The sequence below is a fragment of the Psittacula echo genome, assembly GCF_963264785.1.
Source record: "Psittacula echo genome assembly, chromosome: 1".
Taxonomy (NCBI): domain Eukaryota; kingdom Metazoa; phylum Chordata; class Aves; order Psittaciformes; family Psittacidae; genus Psittacula; species Psittacula echo.
In genome coordinates this window covers 83,064,169-83,080,284 of record NC_137735.1, presented here as the reverse complement: position 1 = coordinate 83,080,284, position 16,116 = coordinate 83,064,169, and the positions used below count along the sequence as shown (strand labels likewise).

The window sequence follows — 16,116 nt, the reverse complement described above, 5'->3', positions numbered from 1 at the left end:
CGAGAATAGTAGGTGCTATTTTTGTTTTCAGCATAGTCTGAAGTGTGAAACACACTTCCTTAAAAGAAACTCCAACCATAGGCTCTTGTCTTCATGCATGAGTCAGATGCTGCAATCAGAGCTCATTGCTATTAGCTGCCTATGAAGCTATTAGTTTTCTCTTAATTTTCACTTTAAACCATCCAAAAAAGGTGCAAGAAACCAAATTACCTTCTGAAGTTTGCAATCCACACAATGGCTCAAAAGACGTGGGACCAGTTCTGTGTCTAGAAAAGTATTGAATATAATAGGGAAACTAATGCTGGAAGAATCAAGTAAGAGTACTTGTTCAAATCTGAGTGGCCCGACTAAAGACAAGGAATAAAGGTATCTACACACCCTGAAAGAGCAAGAATGACTTCCTGCATCCTCCTTTCTTCTCCTTTCAGGCCCCTGTTTGGGAAGAAAGGGAAAAAAATCCTGTTGCCCGATTCAGAACTGTAGAATGTGCACAGTTCCAGCAGGGAGGAAGAAGGATGGTTTTGTTTCCATCTCTCCCTGTAACATTCTGGATTGGTTTTTTGGTTAGATTTTTTTTTGTTTGGTATTCCCTCCATTGAAAGAAACCCAAACGAGCAAATAGTCTGGAGTGTAAGTCTTCTGCTTAAACTGCTGATTTGACCTAAAAACTCAGGACCTTGCTGGAAAGGATTTTGTTCTGGGGTAGATCTGGTCAGTGCAAAGCAGGTGGTGGTAAAAGGAAGAAGTGACTGGTTGGGTGACAAGGACAAGGCTAGGTAGCTTAAGTAGTGTGTGTAAGCAAACGACTGTCCAGGGTACCTTGTCTAGCAAACGCCTCTTCTCTAGGAAGGCCGTTTTTAGCTCTGACAGCTGACTGAGACATTAGTGAAGTTTATTACTGATTTGGCGTATGCAATTCCTGTGAGATCCGTGCAAAGTCGTGCACTTTGGGATCTTGGATGCACAATGGAATATTTTGCTGCTGTTTCCATTTACTTTTCCTTGTCCTCAGGGTATAGCACTTCAGCACTTTTGCAAAAACACAGGACTGCAGCTTTTTGCCTCTGTAAAGTCCTTGTAAAGCAGGGACCGCAAGGAGCGTTTCCTTTCAGTTTTTAGTGGTTGGGCTTCACGGCCAGAAATGAGCGTCGTGATTGAAGTTCCTCATAGCCCCAAACCAAAACTGACTCATAGCTTGGCGAGCTAAGGAGATACCTCATCTATGGTAGCTTTGTGCGCGGGGAAATATGCACAACCCCAGGGCGCATGAAAGCACAAGCTTGCAGTCCCAGCCACCTCGCGAGGAGCAGAGTTACGGAGCTGCTGCAGCACATGGGAGACAAGGTCCAGTCGTGTCTGTGTCAAGGAAGAGTCCGGCAAAGAGAGATTACCTGATAGCTGCTGTGCTGTGCTACACAAATTTGATCAACTTCACGGACTGGTGCCTTGTACCAGGTGAGAGCCCATTTTCTGCTTCTGAGCAAAAAAGAAAGGTAAGTTTTCAACAGCTCTACTTATGCCATAGTCACAAATGTTTTCTAAAGTTAAGGCTATGCTTCCCGACTTTGATCTTTCTCACTTATCTGCATTAGTCTTTTGGTCATCCTTTGAATTAAATGTGCAATTATAAATCTAGAAAGACCAATAAGTGATGGTTTACTTTCTAATGGTTAGTAGAATGCTTATAAGCATCACATCTCTTAAATACTTACGATTCATGCTTTTAAACCTTAGTCTCTTCCAAACAGACTTTAGCATCGAGAGCAACTGGTCTCTTTTTGTGTCTGGATTCTACAGAGATTTGACTAAGATGCTTCCCCTTACTGTATACTGCAACTTACCAGGCCTGCTTTGGCTCTACTAGATTAGATATGGCATTCCTTTATGTGAAGAATAGAACCCCAGAATTGTTAGGGTTGGAGAGGACCTTAAGATCATCTAGTTCCAACCCCCCTGCCATGGGCAGGGACCCCTCACACTAAACCATGGCACCCAAGGCTTTGTCCAGCCTGGCTTTGAACACCGCCAGGGATGGAGCATTCACAACTTCCTTGGGCAACCCATTCGGGTGCCTCACCACCCTTAGACAGAATAGTGATGCCAGTCTCCCTGTTAAAAGGGCAAGAGCTACGTTGACTTTGTGCAAGTTTGTTTAGAGGAAGCTTCACTTCCTCATGACCTGACAGTGGTGTGATTTCTGCAATGAAGAGCGTAAAGAGGATGAAGATCCACTTCCTTAAGCGTCACCTACTAAATTTACACCTTGTTTTCTAATAAATAATATCCTTCTTCCAAAATGTGATTTTTAGGGGTTTTTTTTATTATTTTATTTTAAAACCCAGCCATAAGAGCAAGGCATTGCTGCTTGTAAACTGGTGGGGAATCTGAGTTTTCCCTCCCATGGATGGGGCTTGGAGCAACCTGGTCTAGTGGAAAGTGTCCCTACCCATGGCAGGGGGTTGAAAGTGCACGAGCTTTAAGGTTCCTTCCAACCCAAACAAGTCTGGGATTCTCTGTAAACTGTGGTCTGTGTCAATTCTCAGGTTTAGCATCTCCCCTTAGCATGTACCATGCTTTCAGGGATCTGATTTGTAAATTAAGAGGAAACACTTGTTGTGAGCTTGCTATATTTTACTTCCGAGTGGCCTGGAAATCATAAAGGTTTCAAAGCTTTGGAGAAAACCCAATGGATGGATTGTTAAATGTGGAATTAATATGGAGTGACAGTACACTCACTCTTTTTTTTTCCTACTAAGACCATTCAGAAACTGAAGACTGAATATTTCTCTACATTGAGAGGCTGGTGGGTTTAGGAGTTGAAGCTTATTTTGTTTTGGATACTTCTTAACCACACACGTAAGAGGGAAGGAAACAAGTAGGAGTGCATGCTGAATGAGACTACAGGCCTGTTAGTGAGAAACTTCAGTGCAGGAGTTGTGTTGTCAAGTGACTGGGTGAATGGTAAGGGACAGGAGAGGCTGAAACTATCTTGAAGCAAGAACAGGCTTGCTGGGAGGAAGTATTAAGTTGGCTCATTCCAAGCTTTGAACTATTGTTTAGTTCCTGTACAAGCTAAGAGCTTAGAGTTTTCAAGGTGGTTTGTGAAGTGCCTACGTTAATAAGCTCAGTTTCTTGAGTGAGGTACCTTCAGGGACAGGTACCTCACTCAAGAGCAGAGGTGGGGATGGTGTCGAAGCCTTGGCTGTCCATATGGATGAGCGCATTATTGAATGTAAGTGAAGAGGGAAGTGAGGGAGAGGCTTGAGTATTTGTTAAAGAGGAAGCTGGTGGCAGTTCCGAGCTTGTGGTTTCCGGGCAGTTTTGCTCACAGGCTTTGACAGAGTTTGCATCCATCTTCAGGCAGAAAACAAGCCGCTTGTCTGTGCAGTGGAGTGTAAAATACACTGTGGCACTGTAGAGCAGGGACCTCCCGCTAACATCCTCTGTTGTGTGCAGATTCAGCTGTAGGGAGCAAAGCAGACAGGTTACACACAAGTTGTTTCCTTAAGGAGTGGCTTCATCCTTTTAAAAATGTTTTGATTTTGACTATTTTGGCAAAACTGAAGCTGCATGAGAAAAAGTTTCTTTTTTAATTTATATGGCTCAGTATCAGAGTAGAACTATGCTTATTTACAGCAGTTTCTTCTGGTGTTTTCCTTCCAGGATTATAGTGCAGAAATGGAAGCTAGGGGAGGCAGCAGATCTGCAGCCTTGGCAGGATGTAGAGATGAAAATGACTGTTTTGTCTCACAGCATTCATGCAACCATGAGTGCCAGACCCATGGATCTTCCATCCGTTTGTTGCTTGTGTGACTCTCTTCTGAGAGACTTCTGGCTTTGGACAACTCTTGCAACCTTTCTCCACAGCTATGGAATGGTTGGAAATCAAGATGGGATTTCTGTCAGCCTTTTATCGCCAGTAGAAATGATTGCTTTTAGTGATGTTTCTCTGTCATTGTCACCACTAAATGTTCCTGTGTAAATCCGGTTATCTGTATCTCATCCGATCTCTGCAAAATTGTCATGGAGATATGAACAGAATTACCCAACTGGGACCACTATGTGAATTCCAATAGTATTTCCCTGGCTATGGGCTATTTCAGCCACCCTTGGCTAATGAAGGCGGTAGCCATTTGCATCCTGACATATCCAACATGCACTAATTTGTATATTATTTATTATATGTTGAAATACTGTATATACTGAAACTCTTACCAGTTATTCTTAACGGAAGGAATTTCAATTCATCTTAACATTTGAAGGACAATAATACTGGTTTTGGATTAGCTGCATGGTGATAGCTGGCTGCAAAACTTTGCTACTGTTTTGTTCCACTTGTGTCAATTAAGCTTTGAACTGGAAGTTGTTTCCGTGCTTCTGTACTCATGGTACAAAAGAAACAGAACAGCTGTAACTGAAACGGTGGCTCAAGTGACTCTTGTAAGACTTCTGGAGTGGAAGATTGTGACTTTTATCTCTAGGGGTAAGGATTTTTAATTCTCTGTGTATCTGTACTTGTGGTAGAGTCATGGTTTACATCTGTGTGCAGCAGCTCTTGCAAGGCCTGTTCTTGAAATAAATCTCTGAGTTGGCAAATGAGGGGAATAACAAGGAATGAGCAGGGTCATTGAGTGTTTGTTGCAGGGATCCTGTTAGACATACAGAAATACTTCAAGCTCAGTGATGGGGATACAGGTCTGCTGCAAACAGGTAATGAAATCTCTTCAGTTTGGATAGTTTGCTTTGCCTTGCATCTACGCGGCCTGTTCCTAAACCGCAGGCTACTTACTTATTTCTTCTAGGTCCTACTTGCATGTGGTGCTGCTCACTTCCACTTGTGGGCAGGCTGACTCTAATGCAAGCCTGAATGTCTTTGGTTCAGGGAAGACTGGAGTTGTGTGCTTCAGGAATCCCACACTGTGTGAAATTGTTAAAGATGAAGCAATTTCTCAAGAAATACAGAACTTGAGCAATTCCCACATGTTTTATTTTTGTATATATATATATATATATATTTTAATCTACATTCCTCTTTTTCTAAATATCGATCTACCTACTAGTTCTACAAACTCAGCCTTTAACCTCTGCCCCCCAAATAACCTGAGTTTGCTTGAAGCGTGAGGAGTACGTAGAAGGAAAATAATTTGACCCATGTTGTCTTTGATCCTTCTTGGATTTCCAGTCTTCACCCTGTGTAACATGCTGGCTGCCCCCATCTTTGGGTACCTTGGTGACCGGTACGGTAGGAAAATCGTCCTTGGAGCTGGCATTTTCTTCTGCTCTGGTGTCACATGAAGCAGTTCCTTCATCAGTGAATTGGTAAGTTGCTTTTGTAGTCCTATGAAAATAATCTGCGTATGTCTTGCAGGAGTCACTAGTCTTTATCTAATTGCATTTGGAAAAGCTATCGATGAGCACTTGCTCCCCAAGCCTGGATTAAATGGACTTTGTGCAGGAAAGCTTAATGGGATGCTGGAGTCCAGCCTAGGCAATGGAGAAGCCCCCCGTTACTGTTGCGGTTGATGGGATCTTAGTTTTGTCCTGAATGTTTGTTGACCATGACCTTCCAGTGTTGCAGCTTGTTCAGCAAGCTTGTGTTCTATTGACCATATCCTGTCATTCCCTCTGGGTGTCCGTCTAAGGAATCACTACAGTGCAGAAAGGAGAAAGGACAGCAGTGGGATGCTGTCCCAGTGCTGTGGGAAGAAGCAGAAGCAGGTGCGAGTGGAGGGAATGCAGATATGCAAAAGGCAGTTAATTCTTGTTTCCTCTGGTACATTTCATTCACTAAATTGCATCTCTCTAACAGCAAACGTTCTTTCTTGCACAGGCGTTCTTGGCCTGTGATGTGTCTTTTCCCTGCAGCATTACTGGATATTCTTTCTTTCACAAGGATTAGTTGGCATTGGCATGGCCAGTTATTCCCCAATAGCACCTACCATCATTGCAGACCTGTTTGAGGAAGGAAAAAGGACCGCGATGCTGTCTGTCTTCTACCTCTTCCTTCCAGTGGGAAGGTTGGTTTTCTTGCTAGTAACTGACCTGCCTTTTGGAATTCCGTCTGACCACACCAGGTATTCGATATGCCCTGAGCCTTGATCAGATCTATTTTGATGTATGTCTGAATTGGCTCTTGCAAAAGCATTTGTCCCTTGCTTAGCATGTTGAAATAGAGCTGATTCGGCTTATTTCTGTAGTTACCTTGAAGAAAATCACCTTTTTTTTCCCCTCAGCATTTGTTAGAGAGAATCTGAACTCCGAAAACCTTTGGGCTTGGAATAAACGATTGAATCAACTCCCAAAAGAAATGTGTGCCTGGGGGTAGGTAATTTATTTCTGGCTTTTGGAAGGCAAAAGCTTTTGGATATTTGCTTACTTGACAAATTTGTCAAGAACCCCCCCATTAAATCCTCCCAAAGAAGAACTGGCCCTTCCCTCTCCTCTTTCAGTTAAATTGACAGTGTCTGATGAAGAGGAGAAGGGTTTTTCTGTGCCTTGGACACATACTCTTTATTAAAGCAGGCAGCCAAGTCTGAGCCCAGAAGGCAGATTAAAGCTAAAGGAATTCCTGCAGGGTTTTATTCATGTGGCTGGGACAGAAAAGAGCCAACTTTTCATTCACTTTTCTTTCTTCACATGTTTTACTCCAGAATCAGAGGGAGCGGTCGTGTATCTGTATGATGCAGAGGGAGGTCTTTTTTCCTCTAAAGACACCATACATCACCAAAGCCACTCTTCTTTACAAAAATGACCTACAAACCGCAAGTTACATTCATTTCTGAGCATGGCTGCATTCTCCAATCCGTAATTCTAATGCTGAATTTGAAGTTCTGTAGACTTTTCACTCCACGGGTACCCTTGCTCTAACCAGCCTTACTCGTGTCTACAGATAACTCCTTGCCTGGGAGGTCTGGCACCGGTTCTTCTGCTTCTGCTGGTCCCTCACAGGACCCAGAGAAGGACAGCAGCACACAGAGCACTGAGCATCTCTGGCACAATACAAGCAGCAGCTGAGAAGCCAGGAGTACACAGAACTGCCAGGACTACTTGGTGTCATGGTGTCATCTCACTTGCCAAGAAGTAAGTGATTTTAGCAACCAAGGTCCCCTCTGTCGAGGAATGGACTCAGTCGGAGATCAATGTGATCAGACAAAAGCCATTTATTATAGAAAACTAACTCTTTATATACTATTGCTTAATGTAGCTTACAGTAACTTGGCACATTGTGATTGGATACATATCTTTAAGGCCCTTAACAACTAATGTAGAATTGGTTAAGCACAGGTGTGAGAACCTGACCTTCAAAGCTTGCCCACAGTCCACAATTCAGCAACTCGGTAAATTCCAGCTCCTTCTTACAATACAATAAAACAATGCAGAATCTCAGCCCGCTAATAAGCAAATGTTATTCTGATGACTTTTGCACCTCTTTCTGCTAAAGACAAGTTCAGCATCAGTGAAAGAACTTTTCTGTCTTTGCATAGGATGTACAGCTGGGAGCTTGGAAGATGCTGGTGTGTGAAAGCTGTGTGGAAGAGAAGGCAGTGGGACAAGTGGTCTCCAAGGCCTCAGAAGCACAGAGCCTCTTCCCTGCTAAACTTTGCAGCTTCTTGGGAAAGTTTGTCCTGCCAGGTCAGAAATGGTCCCTGTCCAGATGCCTAAACCCAGCGCGATGAGATCATGGAGAGAAGGCTGCTGCTGGAACTGACCTGCCATTTGTATTTTGGGAAGAGGAAACCGAGCCCAGGGCCAGGACGCTTTCTGATTTCTAAAAGCTCTTTCCAAAAGGGGCAGCGTACAGCTTGTTATTTGGGACCGTGGAGTCCAGTTAACATTCCCAAATGCTCAGGTGACTTAGGAACACGTGTCGTTTGCTGCATGCCACTTGATCCAGGACTTGTCCGTGTCCTGCTCCATCATGAACTTCTCTGTTATTTGTGCCACTGCAGAGCATCAGACTTTGATCTCTGCCTCTCCTGCGGCGAGATCTGATGGATGCCCTGCAAGATGCTGAATTTCTCATCATGGCCACCGCTGCAGAAGCCTCCCAGCTTAGCGAGTCTCCTTGAACTTCGGAAGGTCTTGCACAGCCCTTGTTCTTATTAGGTTGTTTTTAATGCCCTGCCTTCTGCCCCAGAGTGTGCTGGGAGTCCACTATGACCCCCTGGCCCAGGGAGCCGTACGCGAATGCAACAGGAGCCATTCGTCTGTGCTCTCAGGAGATGCTTCCTTTTCGGCATCTTTCACGGTGTCCTCAGTGGGGCTTTTCTGCTGTCCTGTCCTTGGCCCAAAGTTAAGGCATTTCAGAATGTCTGAGCTCAGGCAGCGTCTGGGTCATGGGTACAAGACAGTTTAAATCCCCTGGAAACTTCCTAACTGGATCTGCAGCTGCATAGGGGAGTTGAGCCATGCAGGGTGAGGGGCAGCTGTTGGGGAGAAGGCAGGGTTCTCTGACTGAGGTGTCTGTTGGTGTGATGTCCTTCACCAGCTCTAACTTGTGCCTTTTTCTCTTGTTTTCTCTTTTTCGCACTCAGTTGAATCCAGGTGGGTCTGTTGAGCAGAGCAACTCCTCACCAACTCCTGCTGCTCTACCACCCTCCTGCCTTGAGCCTGGGCGGGCAGTGTCCAGAGCAGGCATTGCTGGCTGTTCTGAGATGCAGTCCTGTAGCTGGTCAGAGTGAAGAGAAGAGAGGCATCTTCTTCAGAGGAAAAGAGCTCTTCAGAACACGTGGGTCCAGTAAGAGAAGTTAATAAGAGATTTGTTGTTCTGTGAAGATTGCCTGTGCAGTGCCCACAGAGACTGCCAATTCAGGAGAAGCCCTCTGCAATAAGCTGACTCTAGAGTGTTTTCACAGGGGAAAAATGCACGTTGAAGAGAGAGAAAACTCTTCAGTGGGTCTGTGAGCTGTGATCTCTGCTGAGAGCGCGGCCGTGGGTGCCCACCCAGTGTGGGCAGTGGCTCTGAACACAGCGTCATGGCACTGGGGTGCGTGAGGCCTCAGCTCTAGGACACAGCTACCTCCACAGTAGCGCGTCCTGCCCCTGGCAGCCCTCAGGGCACCAGGTGCCTGGGAATATTTTAAATTAGAACTTATATTCTGGCTGTAAGTTTGCTGAAGGGCTTTTCCCAGCAAAGCCCCGGCCCTGGAGGAAGAGATCCCTTGTCCTCCACACGCTGGTATTTCTCTGGTCCAAAGGAGGTTGTGTCAACTCCTTCACTTCCTGCACAGAGAATCTGCACTTCCCTGTTCCCGTGAATCCTCTTTGCTGTCTCTGGGCTGAGGAGTGAGTTCTTTGTTCTGTCAACCTGTGAATATGCAGCTGTGCCTAGGAGCATCCCACACTGCCTCAGTCCTGTTCGGCACCAGGATTCCCGTGCAGGGAGGAGCGATACCCTGAAGGGGTCCATACCTCTGCCTGTGGAGCCAGCGGGCTGCTGGAAGCTGCTCCTGTGGTTGCTGCTCCCTGACTGCACACTGGCTGGGGACTCCGCCTGATTTCGTTCTTTATTATTACTCTCATTTCTTTATTTATTTGCTTGGTTGGTGTCTGCCTTGGTCACAGTTTTCTTTGGCTGTTTCAGTGGGCTGCTCCCGACTTGGAGCATTTAGAAAGCAGAGCTGGGATGGAGAGATGGCAGCTATTTTCATTTGAGATGGTGTGTTCTCCGAGTTCAGGCACATCCCTTTCTAAGCCACAGAGAGCTTTGTACTGCAGGGTTTCTGTTCTTGTCAGCGTTACTTTCTTTGCATATTTCAGTGGGGTACTTGTTTTGAGAAGGACAGTTCCCTGCAGTACGTGAATGATGCCAGCAGAGCGTCCAGAGTGTTGGTGATACGGTACGTTTTTATTTAGTATCACATTGTATTATAATCACGTCTATTTTCACAAAACTACATTTTCCTTAAAAAAGCAAAAGATGCAGTGATGCTAATTCGGAGGGGTGGGGGGCCGAGAAAGATGGGAAAATGATACCGGTCACTTGCACCTTGAAGGTGCTCCACAGCACTTTGTTTTCCTGTGCTCCTGGGGGGAGCTGCCTTCTCTGGGAGTCCCAGAAGCTGCCTCTTGTTTCCCCAGTGAGGCCAAAGCCCCTGTGAGTGTGCCCGTGCCAGGCGGAGGGGCCCCTGCTGCTGTGGAGCCGTCCCCAGCACCTCTGGGCAGGTGGCAGCCTGCTGCAGGCAGCATCGGGGACCCGGAGGAGCCCGGCTGGGAAGGGAGAGGGGCTGCAGCCCCCTCAGGAGCAGCACGGGACTGTGCCAAACCCCAGCCACCCAGGACACCCCATCCCTGGCACTGTTCCCCTCCTCACCTTCAGCGTTCAGCAGCTTGCGGCCTCTGCGCATGCCTATCAGGAAGAGGCTATTGGCCCGGGTGGACTTCCCCAGCCCAGACTTATCTGGGGACCGAGGGAGCAGGGGAAACCAGGGGTGGCAGTGCCAGCCCGAGGTGGCATCACCCGACTTGGCCAAATGAGCCAATAGGTTGCAGAAGCCACAAACACGCACCTAATGATGGCAGGGCTGGGAGAAGAAGGGGGACACAGCCATCACTGTGGAGACAGCCCAGGTGCACCGTCAGGGGAAGGATCCCCTGAACTATTTCAGGTGACTGAAAGGAAAAGGTCATGCAAGGGCAAGAGCTCTGGCATGTGCAGCCTGCGCCTGCCCCATCCTGCCTGCGCCTTGCCCCCCCAGCTTCCCCACCTACCTTCTCCCAGCCATACGGAGGATGCCGCTGCCACCCCTGAGCTTGGGGAGCACCCTAGGTGTTTTGTTCAGCCCATCCACCTCTGCTCAAGAGCGTAAAGACCCCTCTGGTTGCCGTTGCCAAGGCACTTCTCTGTCCTTGACCTTCTGTAAACTGAGTGCTGCAGCACCATGGGGAGCATCTGCAGTCAGAGGGGATGCTTAGTGATGGGTCAAGCAAAGGGTGCTGGACAGTGGCACCCGTGCCCCAGCCCACGAATCAAACACAGAGAAGGCAGATGTGAACATAGTCTGTTTATTTTAAGTGGGGGACATAAAAACAGGGGGTGGGGGATGTAGTAGGGGGGGGTGGAAGTTGTATATTGACAGTAAAAAAATACGCTAAAATGATAGTAGAATTATGATAAAAATACTAGTTTACTAGTGTTAACAACAGAACAGCAGTATAACAACCAGAAGCTACAATAAACCAACAAAACAAGTACAGTATAAGAACAAAACAACAACAGTATAACAAGAATATTACAACAGCCGTAGACCAAACACAGAACAATAAAAATCTTCAATAAACATCATAGACGCCGACGTTTTGCCTCTGGTGGCCTAAAAGGCCACTTGGCATCTCTGCGGTCCTCCTCCTTCGGGAAGTGAAAAAACCAAAGAGAACAGGTTTAGTCCCACCCATGTGCATCGCAATTTAGAAGGAAGCAGGTGCTGTAACAGCTCAAATATCAAAACAAAGTGTGATTTCCTTAAAGAAGGTTTCAATATTTGTGGGGTTTTGGCTAATTTAGACTGCAGCCAACACACACAATTACAGGGCTCAGGGAGTAAAAGACCCAGCAGCGAAGGCCTCCTGGGGGTGGTGAGGACCCCACGGGCAGGGGGGAGCAGCTCTCGGGTGACCCCTGGCTCCAGCAGCCTCTGCCCCACTCCCACTGCACAGCACCAGGGGAGACAGCACCGCAGGTCCTGGGAGCTGGTAAGTCCCAAACAGGTGGGGATGAGCCACAACTGAAAAGCAATGGGGATTTGGGGAGGGGGAGGACCCCAGTCTGCTCGGGACTCCCCCAGTGGCTCCAGAGCACCCCAACATGGGCAAGGGGATAAGAAGGGAGGGGAGAGACTGCCAGGGCTGGAGCAAAAGTTTACACCTTAGGAAACGTGGCAAAAGAAAGCCAGGACGGAAAGGCTGCACAGACGCACAGAGGTTCATCAGCCCCGGCTGGGGAGCTCTTCCAGTAGGAAGAGTTCCCCCTGTCCCACCCCAGGCGCTGCCACCCAGCACGGCTTCTTGCTGGCAGCAGAAACGGGGCCTGGCCCCATCACTCTGGTCCCGCCTCGGGGCTGCTCTGGACCGCAGCCCGCACAGGTGGGGGCCAGCAGCACTGGCCATTACTTATTGCAGAAATGATGGATCCGTGCCTTGTGCCGCTTGCAGGCTCCGTCCTTGGATCTTGCCCGGCTGGAAGAGGTGGACGAACCTGGAAGCACAACCATTGCTCAGGTCTCTGCAGCCGCACTCTGAGCTGGCACCGGGGCTACCCCCATCCCTATCCCGGGGGGAATGGAAGGTTTTGCATCCCTGGAGGCCAGTAGCTACCACCCGAGCCGGCCCTTCCGCCATCCCCTAGCCCAAGGGGACACCACCACCCATCAGCTCCTCAAGCCTGAAGCACCAACTGCGTCCATACCAGAGGAAGCGGGGTCTCGTCCGAGGCCTGATGGGCGCTGGCCCCAGAAGGGCGCAGGAGTCCCTGGAAAGCAGCACACCACTGTGAGCCGGGGTCGGCAAAGGAGGAAGAGCCTGGCTTTTAGGGAGTTGGCAGCACCCGCAGGAGCCGATGCATCCAGTGCATCCAGAGCGGGCAAAGAGCAGCATTTCAGATTGCCCTCCACCCGCCAGGGCTGGGGACTGGGGCAGCGAGTGACGGAGGCACCTTCCCTTCCTTCGCACGGCAAGGCTCTGCACAGCCCCAGCACCAGCCCCTCAGGGCTGCTGAGCCCAGGCAGCTCAGCCAGGTGCGGCAGGAAAGCTGCTGCCTAAATCAAGCCCTGCCCTTCACCCCCGCAGAAGCCCTGTCCACCCCGACTCACCTGGCAAGACGGGCGCGCTCCTGCTTCTGGACTGCGTGGTGTCAGGAAAGCCGGTGGTGGTGGAAGCCGCTTGCCCAGAAACGACTGATGCTGTGGTCGTGGATGCTGCCTGTGTGTGGCTGGTGCCTGAGCAGCCCTGGGTGATGGCTGCTGGGAGGGAGCAAGAAATCAGGACCCGCAACTTGCCGCACGGGACTACCCCTTAGCAGAGCCTCCCAGCTTGAACAGCTCACAGCTCCGGCCCTGGGCAACCTCGCCCATCAACCACCCTGGGGACTGCGGGACACGAGGACTCCGTCCCGAGTCTTCACAAGTCTCGAAGAGCATCAGACCCGAGGACCAGGCAGCACTGGCCCAGGAGCTTCCTCGGCCTGCGCTGCACCCTGCCAGCCCAGGCCGTGGCTTTCTCCTCCTTGCCGTGCCCTTCGCATTCCCAGTCTGCCCTTACCAGCCTTAGGTCCCAAGAGCTGTTGGGAGCGCTGCCACGCTGGCCACAAGAGATCCGTGGGGAAGCTCTCACAAGAGCCTGCTGGGGCTCCACGGGCCGGCGGCCCCTTCCCACCTCCACAGACGCTCCTTGCACGCTGCCCACCCGAACCACAAACCACACAAACTGCCACACGGGCCCACATCTCGCACTGTGCCACGGGACCCTCTCCGCGATGGGCACACGGGGTTTCCTCTCCCTTTCGGCTGAGGAAGTGTTGCCATGAGTTCCGCCTGGAATGTGAGCAGGCCCAAGCCAGGGGCCCATCCAAGCCCGGCACAGAGCTGGGCCCCACCTACACTCACCTTCCTCGGTCTGCACGGCCTTGTTGGCTCTTCCTGGAGCACGGTCTTCCGGTCGCAACAATTCCCATTCCCTGTGCAAGTGGGAGAGAGCCAGTTAGGGTCAGCCCCAGGCTGGGACAGGACATGCCAGTGCCACAGGGCAACGCCACCGCTGCAGCAGTCTGAGCCCTTCGAGCTCCAACCCGGCCTGCGGGCAGGGCAGGGATGGTGCAGGTCAGCGCTGCCGCCAGCGCCGCAGGGGCACAAGGCAGCAGGGATGCTGATGGACACAACAAGGGAGCTTCCCCACCACTGGGTGACCCAGCAGCCATGTCTCACGGGCCTGGAATGTCCCAGCTCCGGTGGAGAGCAGGCCTTGGGCACCGGCTCAGCTGGGAAAGCGACTGCTCTCTTCCTGGCCGGCACTGACAAGCAGGCACCGGCTGGATGAGCAGTACGTTACCTTCCTGTCCAAAGTGGCACCTCGCAGCAGGATCCTGGGCCAGACTGCGGGGACTCCCTCACGCACATCCTCTTCTATTGGCATGTGGAAAGAGACCAGGAGTAACTCATTTGGTTCAGGGGAGCACAGCCTCCCTTTCTCCTGCTCATCACAGAGTAAATCCCATCTCCCAGGTGCTGGCTACTGAGCCCACAGCCTCTCTTGCTTCAACACTGCTCAACTTACCTCTGCGGTGTCTGTGGAGGGCAAAGTCTGAGCACCTCAACCTGAATCCGCTCTGGGAGCAAGCAGCCTCCAGGCTCTTTACTGGCCGAGGCAATGGGGAGGGAGGGAGGACGCTGCTGGCCCAGCCAGAGTAAACCCTTCCCTACTGACCCACCCGGGATAAAACCTTTCACTGCACAGCTGCAGAGCTCCACCAGCCACGACTACGTCCCACTCGCACATCTGCAAGCCCAGCCCAAGACGTGAGCAGTGTTTTACTACAGCTCAGCAGCTGCTGAGGAGACCTGTGTCAAAGTGGGAACACAGGGCTCCCACACGCGCTGCTGCCTCCAGCTGAAAAGGTGCCAGCACAGCAAAGAGATTTTCTCTCATCATCTGTCCCAGCGTACCGGTGGGGGAACGGTCTCAGGGCTCCGGTCCTGCGGCAGCGGGTCCTGCTGGCGCACGGACTGCGGCGGGGCTCTGCTGGCAGACAACAGTTGGAGCCGCTGTTAGTGGCAGGAAGATCCGATCCCATCCTCCCCCCAAGCTCACCCGAGTCAGCAGCGGCGGGACGGGTGCCCTCAGCATGGACGGCGCCTGCAGTCACGCCACTGTAGAGGCCGTTTTGCCGTACGGGCGACATAAGACAGGAGCGATGCGGGCTGGCAGGATCTCATCACACCCCAGGACCCCCTGTGCCCAACAGCCATCCCTGCAGCACCACGCAGGCCAGCACCAAGGGAAGCGATATGGGCCTGGCACCGCCATCACAGTGCCATCCACGTCTGCACCCAACCGTGCCCTCTGACGCCTGCATCCCTGACAACCTATGTCCCTGTGCCAGCTGTCTCCGTATCCCACCCACGTCCCTCTGCCACCCTCATCCCTGACAACCTGCGTCTCCCTGCCACCTGCGCCTGTATTCCACCCGTGTCCCTCTGCCACCCTCATCCCTGACAACCTGCGTCTCCCTGCCACCTGTGCCTGTATTCCACCCGTGTCCCTCTGCCACCCTCATCCCTGACAACCTGTGTCCCTGTGCCACCCATGTCCCTGAGAAGGAGTGTCCTACTGCCACCCGTGTCCTTATCCCACCTGTTTACCAGGGCCACCCGTGTCCTTATCCCACCCACATCCTACTCCCGCGCTCACCCGAGGCAGTTGCCGCGGGGAGGGGTGCTCAGACCTCGGCCGATCACAGTGGCCGGTCCGCCGTTACTGGCCCTTTTCCTCGTCAGGCGCCAAGCAACCTGGTCCCGAGTGGCTGGGAAGCGGGCGATCAGGCTGCGCCTGGGCCTGTACGAGGGCAGCCGCAGTCGGGGAGGGCGCTGGGGGAGCAGGAATCGCGCTGGAGAGCGCCGGGACGCAGGGCGCCTGGCGGGCGGGCGGGACCGCAGCGCACAGCAGGCACCCCCTGCGCCCAGCGCCGCTGCCAGCAGCAATCCCTGCAGCAGGCAGGCGACCGCCACCGACAGCGCCACTGCCAGCGCCGACGGCCAGCAACAAGGGCAGCGCCACGGGCCCGGCAGCGCCATCGCTCTCGATCGCTCTGCAGCAACGGCCACCGGCCCGGAGCGCGCTGCGGGAGCCGCGCGGCGTTACCTCGGCAGCCGCCGCCTTCTAGAGCTCGCGGCCCTGCTCCACCGGCCCCGCCGTTCCACCCGCCTCCTACTGACAGCCCTGTGCCACCCCAAATTAGCCTGCGTGACCCAAGTGGTTGGTGGCTCTGTGTAAGAAGCAGCTATTTGGCCATAGACAGAGCAGAATCCAAACAGCTCTGGGGGTACCACGCTTTTAGTATTACTGTTGGGGTGATCCAGAGCAGAGTTTCTGTCTCTCCACTGTCTTTTGCACCACGTTTGTGCAGTC

The 16,116-nt window shown here is 51.3% G+C and overlaps 1 protein-coding gene across 1 annotated transcript; it reads left to right on the top strand.

Moving 5' to 3' along the window:
* Positions 1–1,247: 1,247 nt before the first annotated feature.
* Positions 1,248–10,476, top strand: LOC308232975 (protein spinster homolog 3-like; the record flags this gene model as incomplete). The annotated part of the gene is given in 7 exon segments (XM_080639405.1): positions 1,248–1,455; positions 4,645–4,710; positions 5,183–5,292; positions 5,296–5,319; positions 5,866–6,009; positions 9,760–9,839; positions 10,356–10,476. Coding segments are annotated over 7 exon segments (753 nt in total).
* Between the last annotated feature and the right edge of the window lie 5,640 nt (positions 10,477–16,116).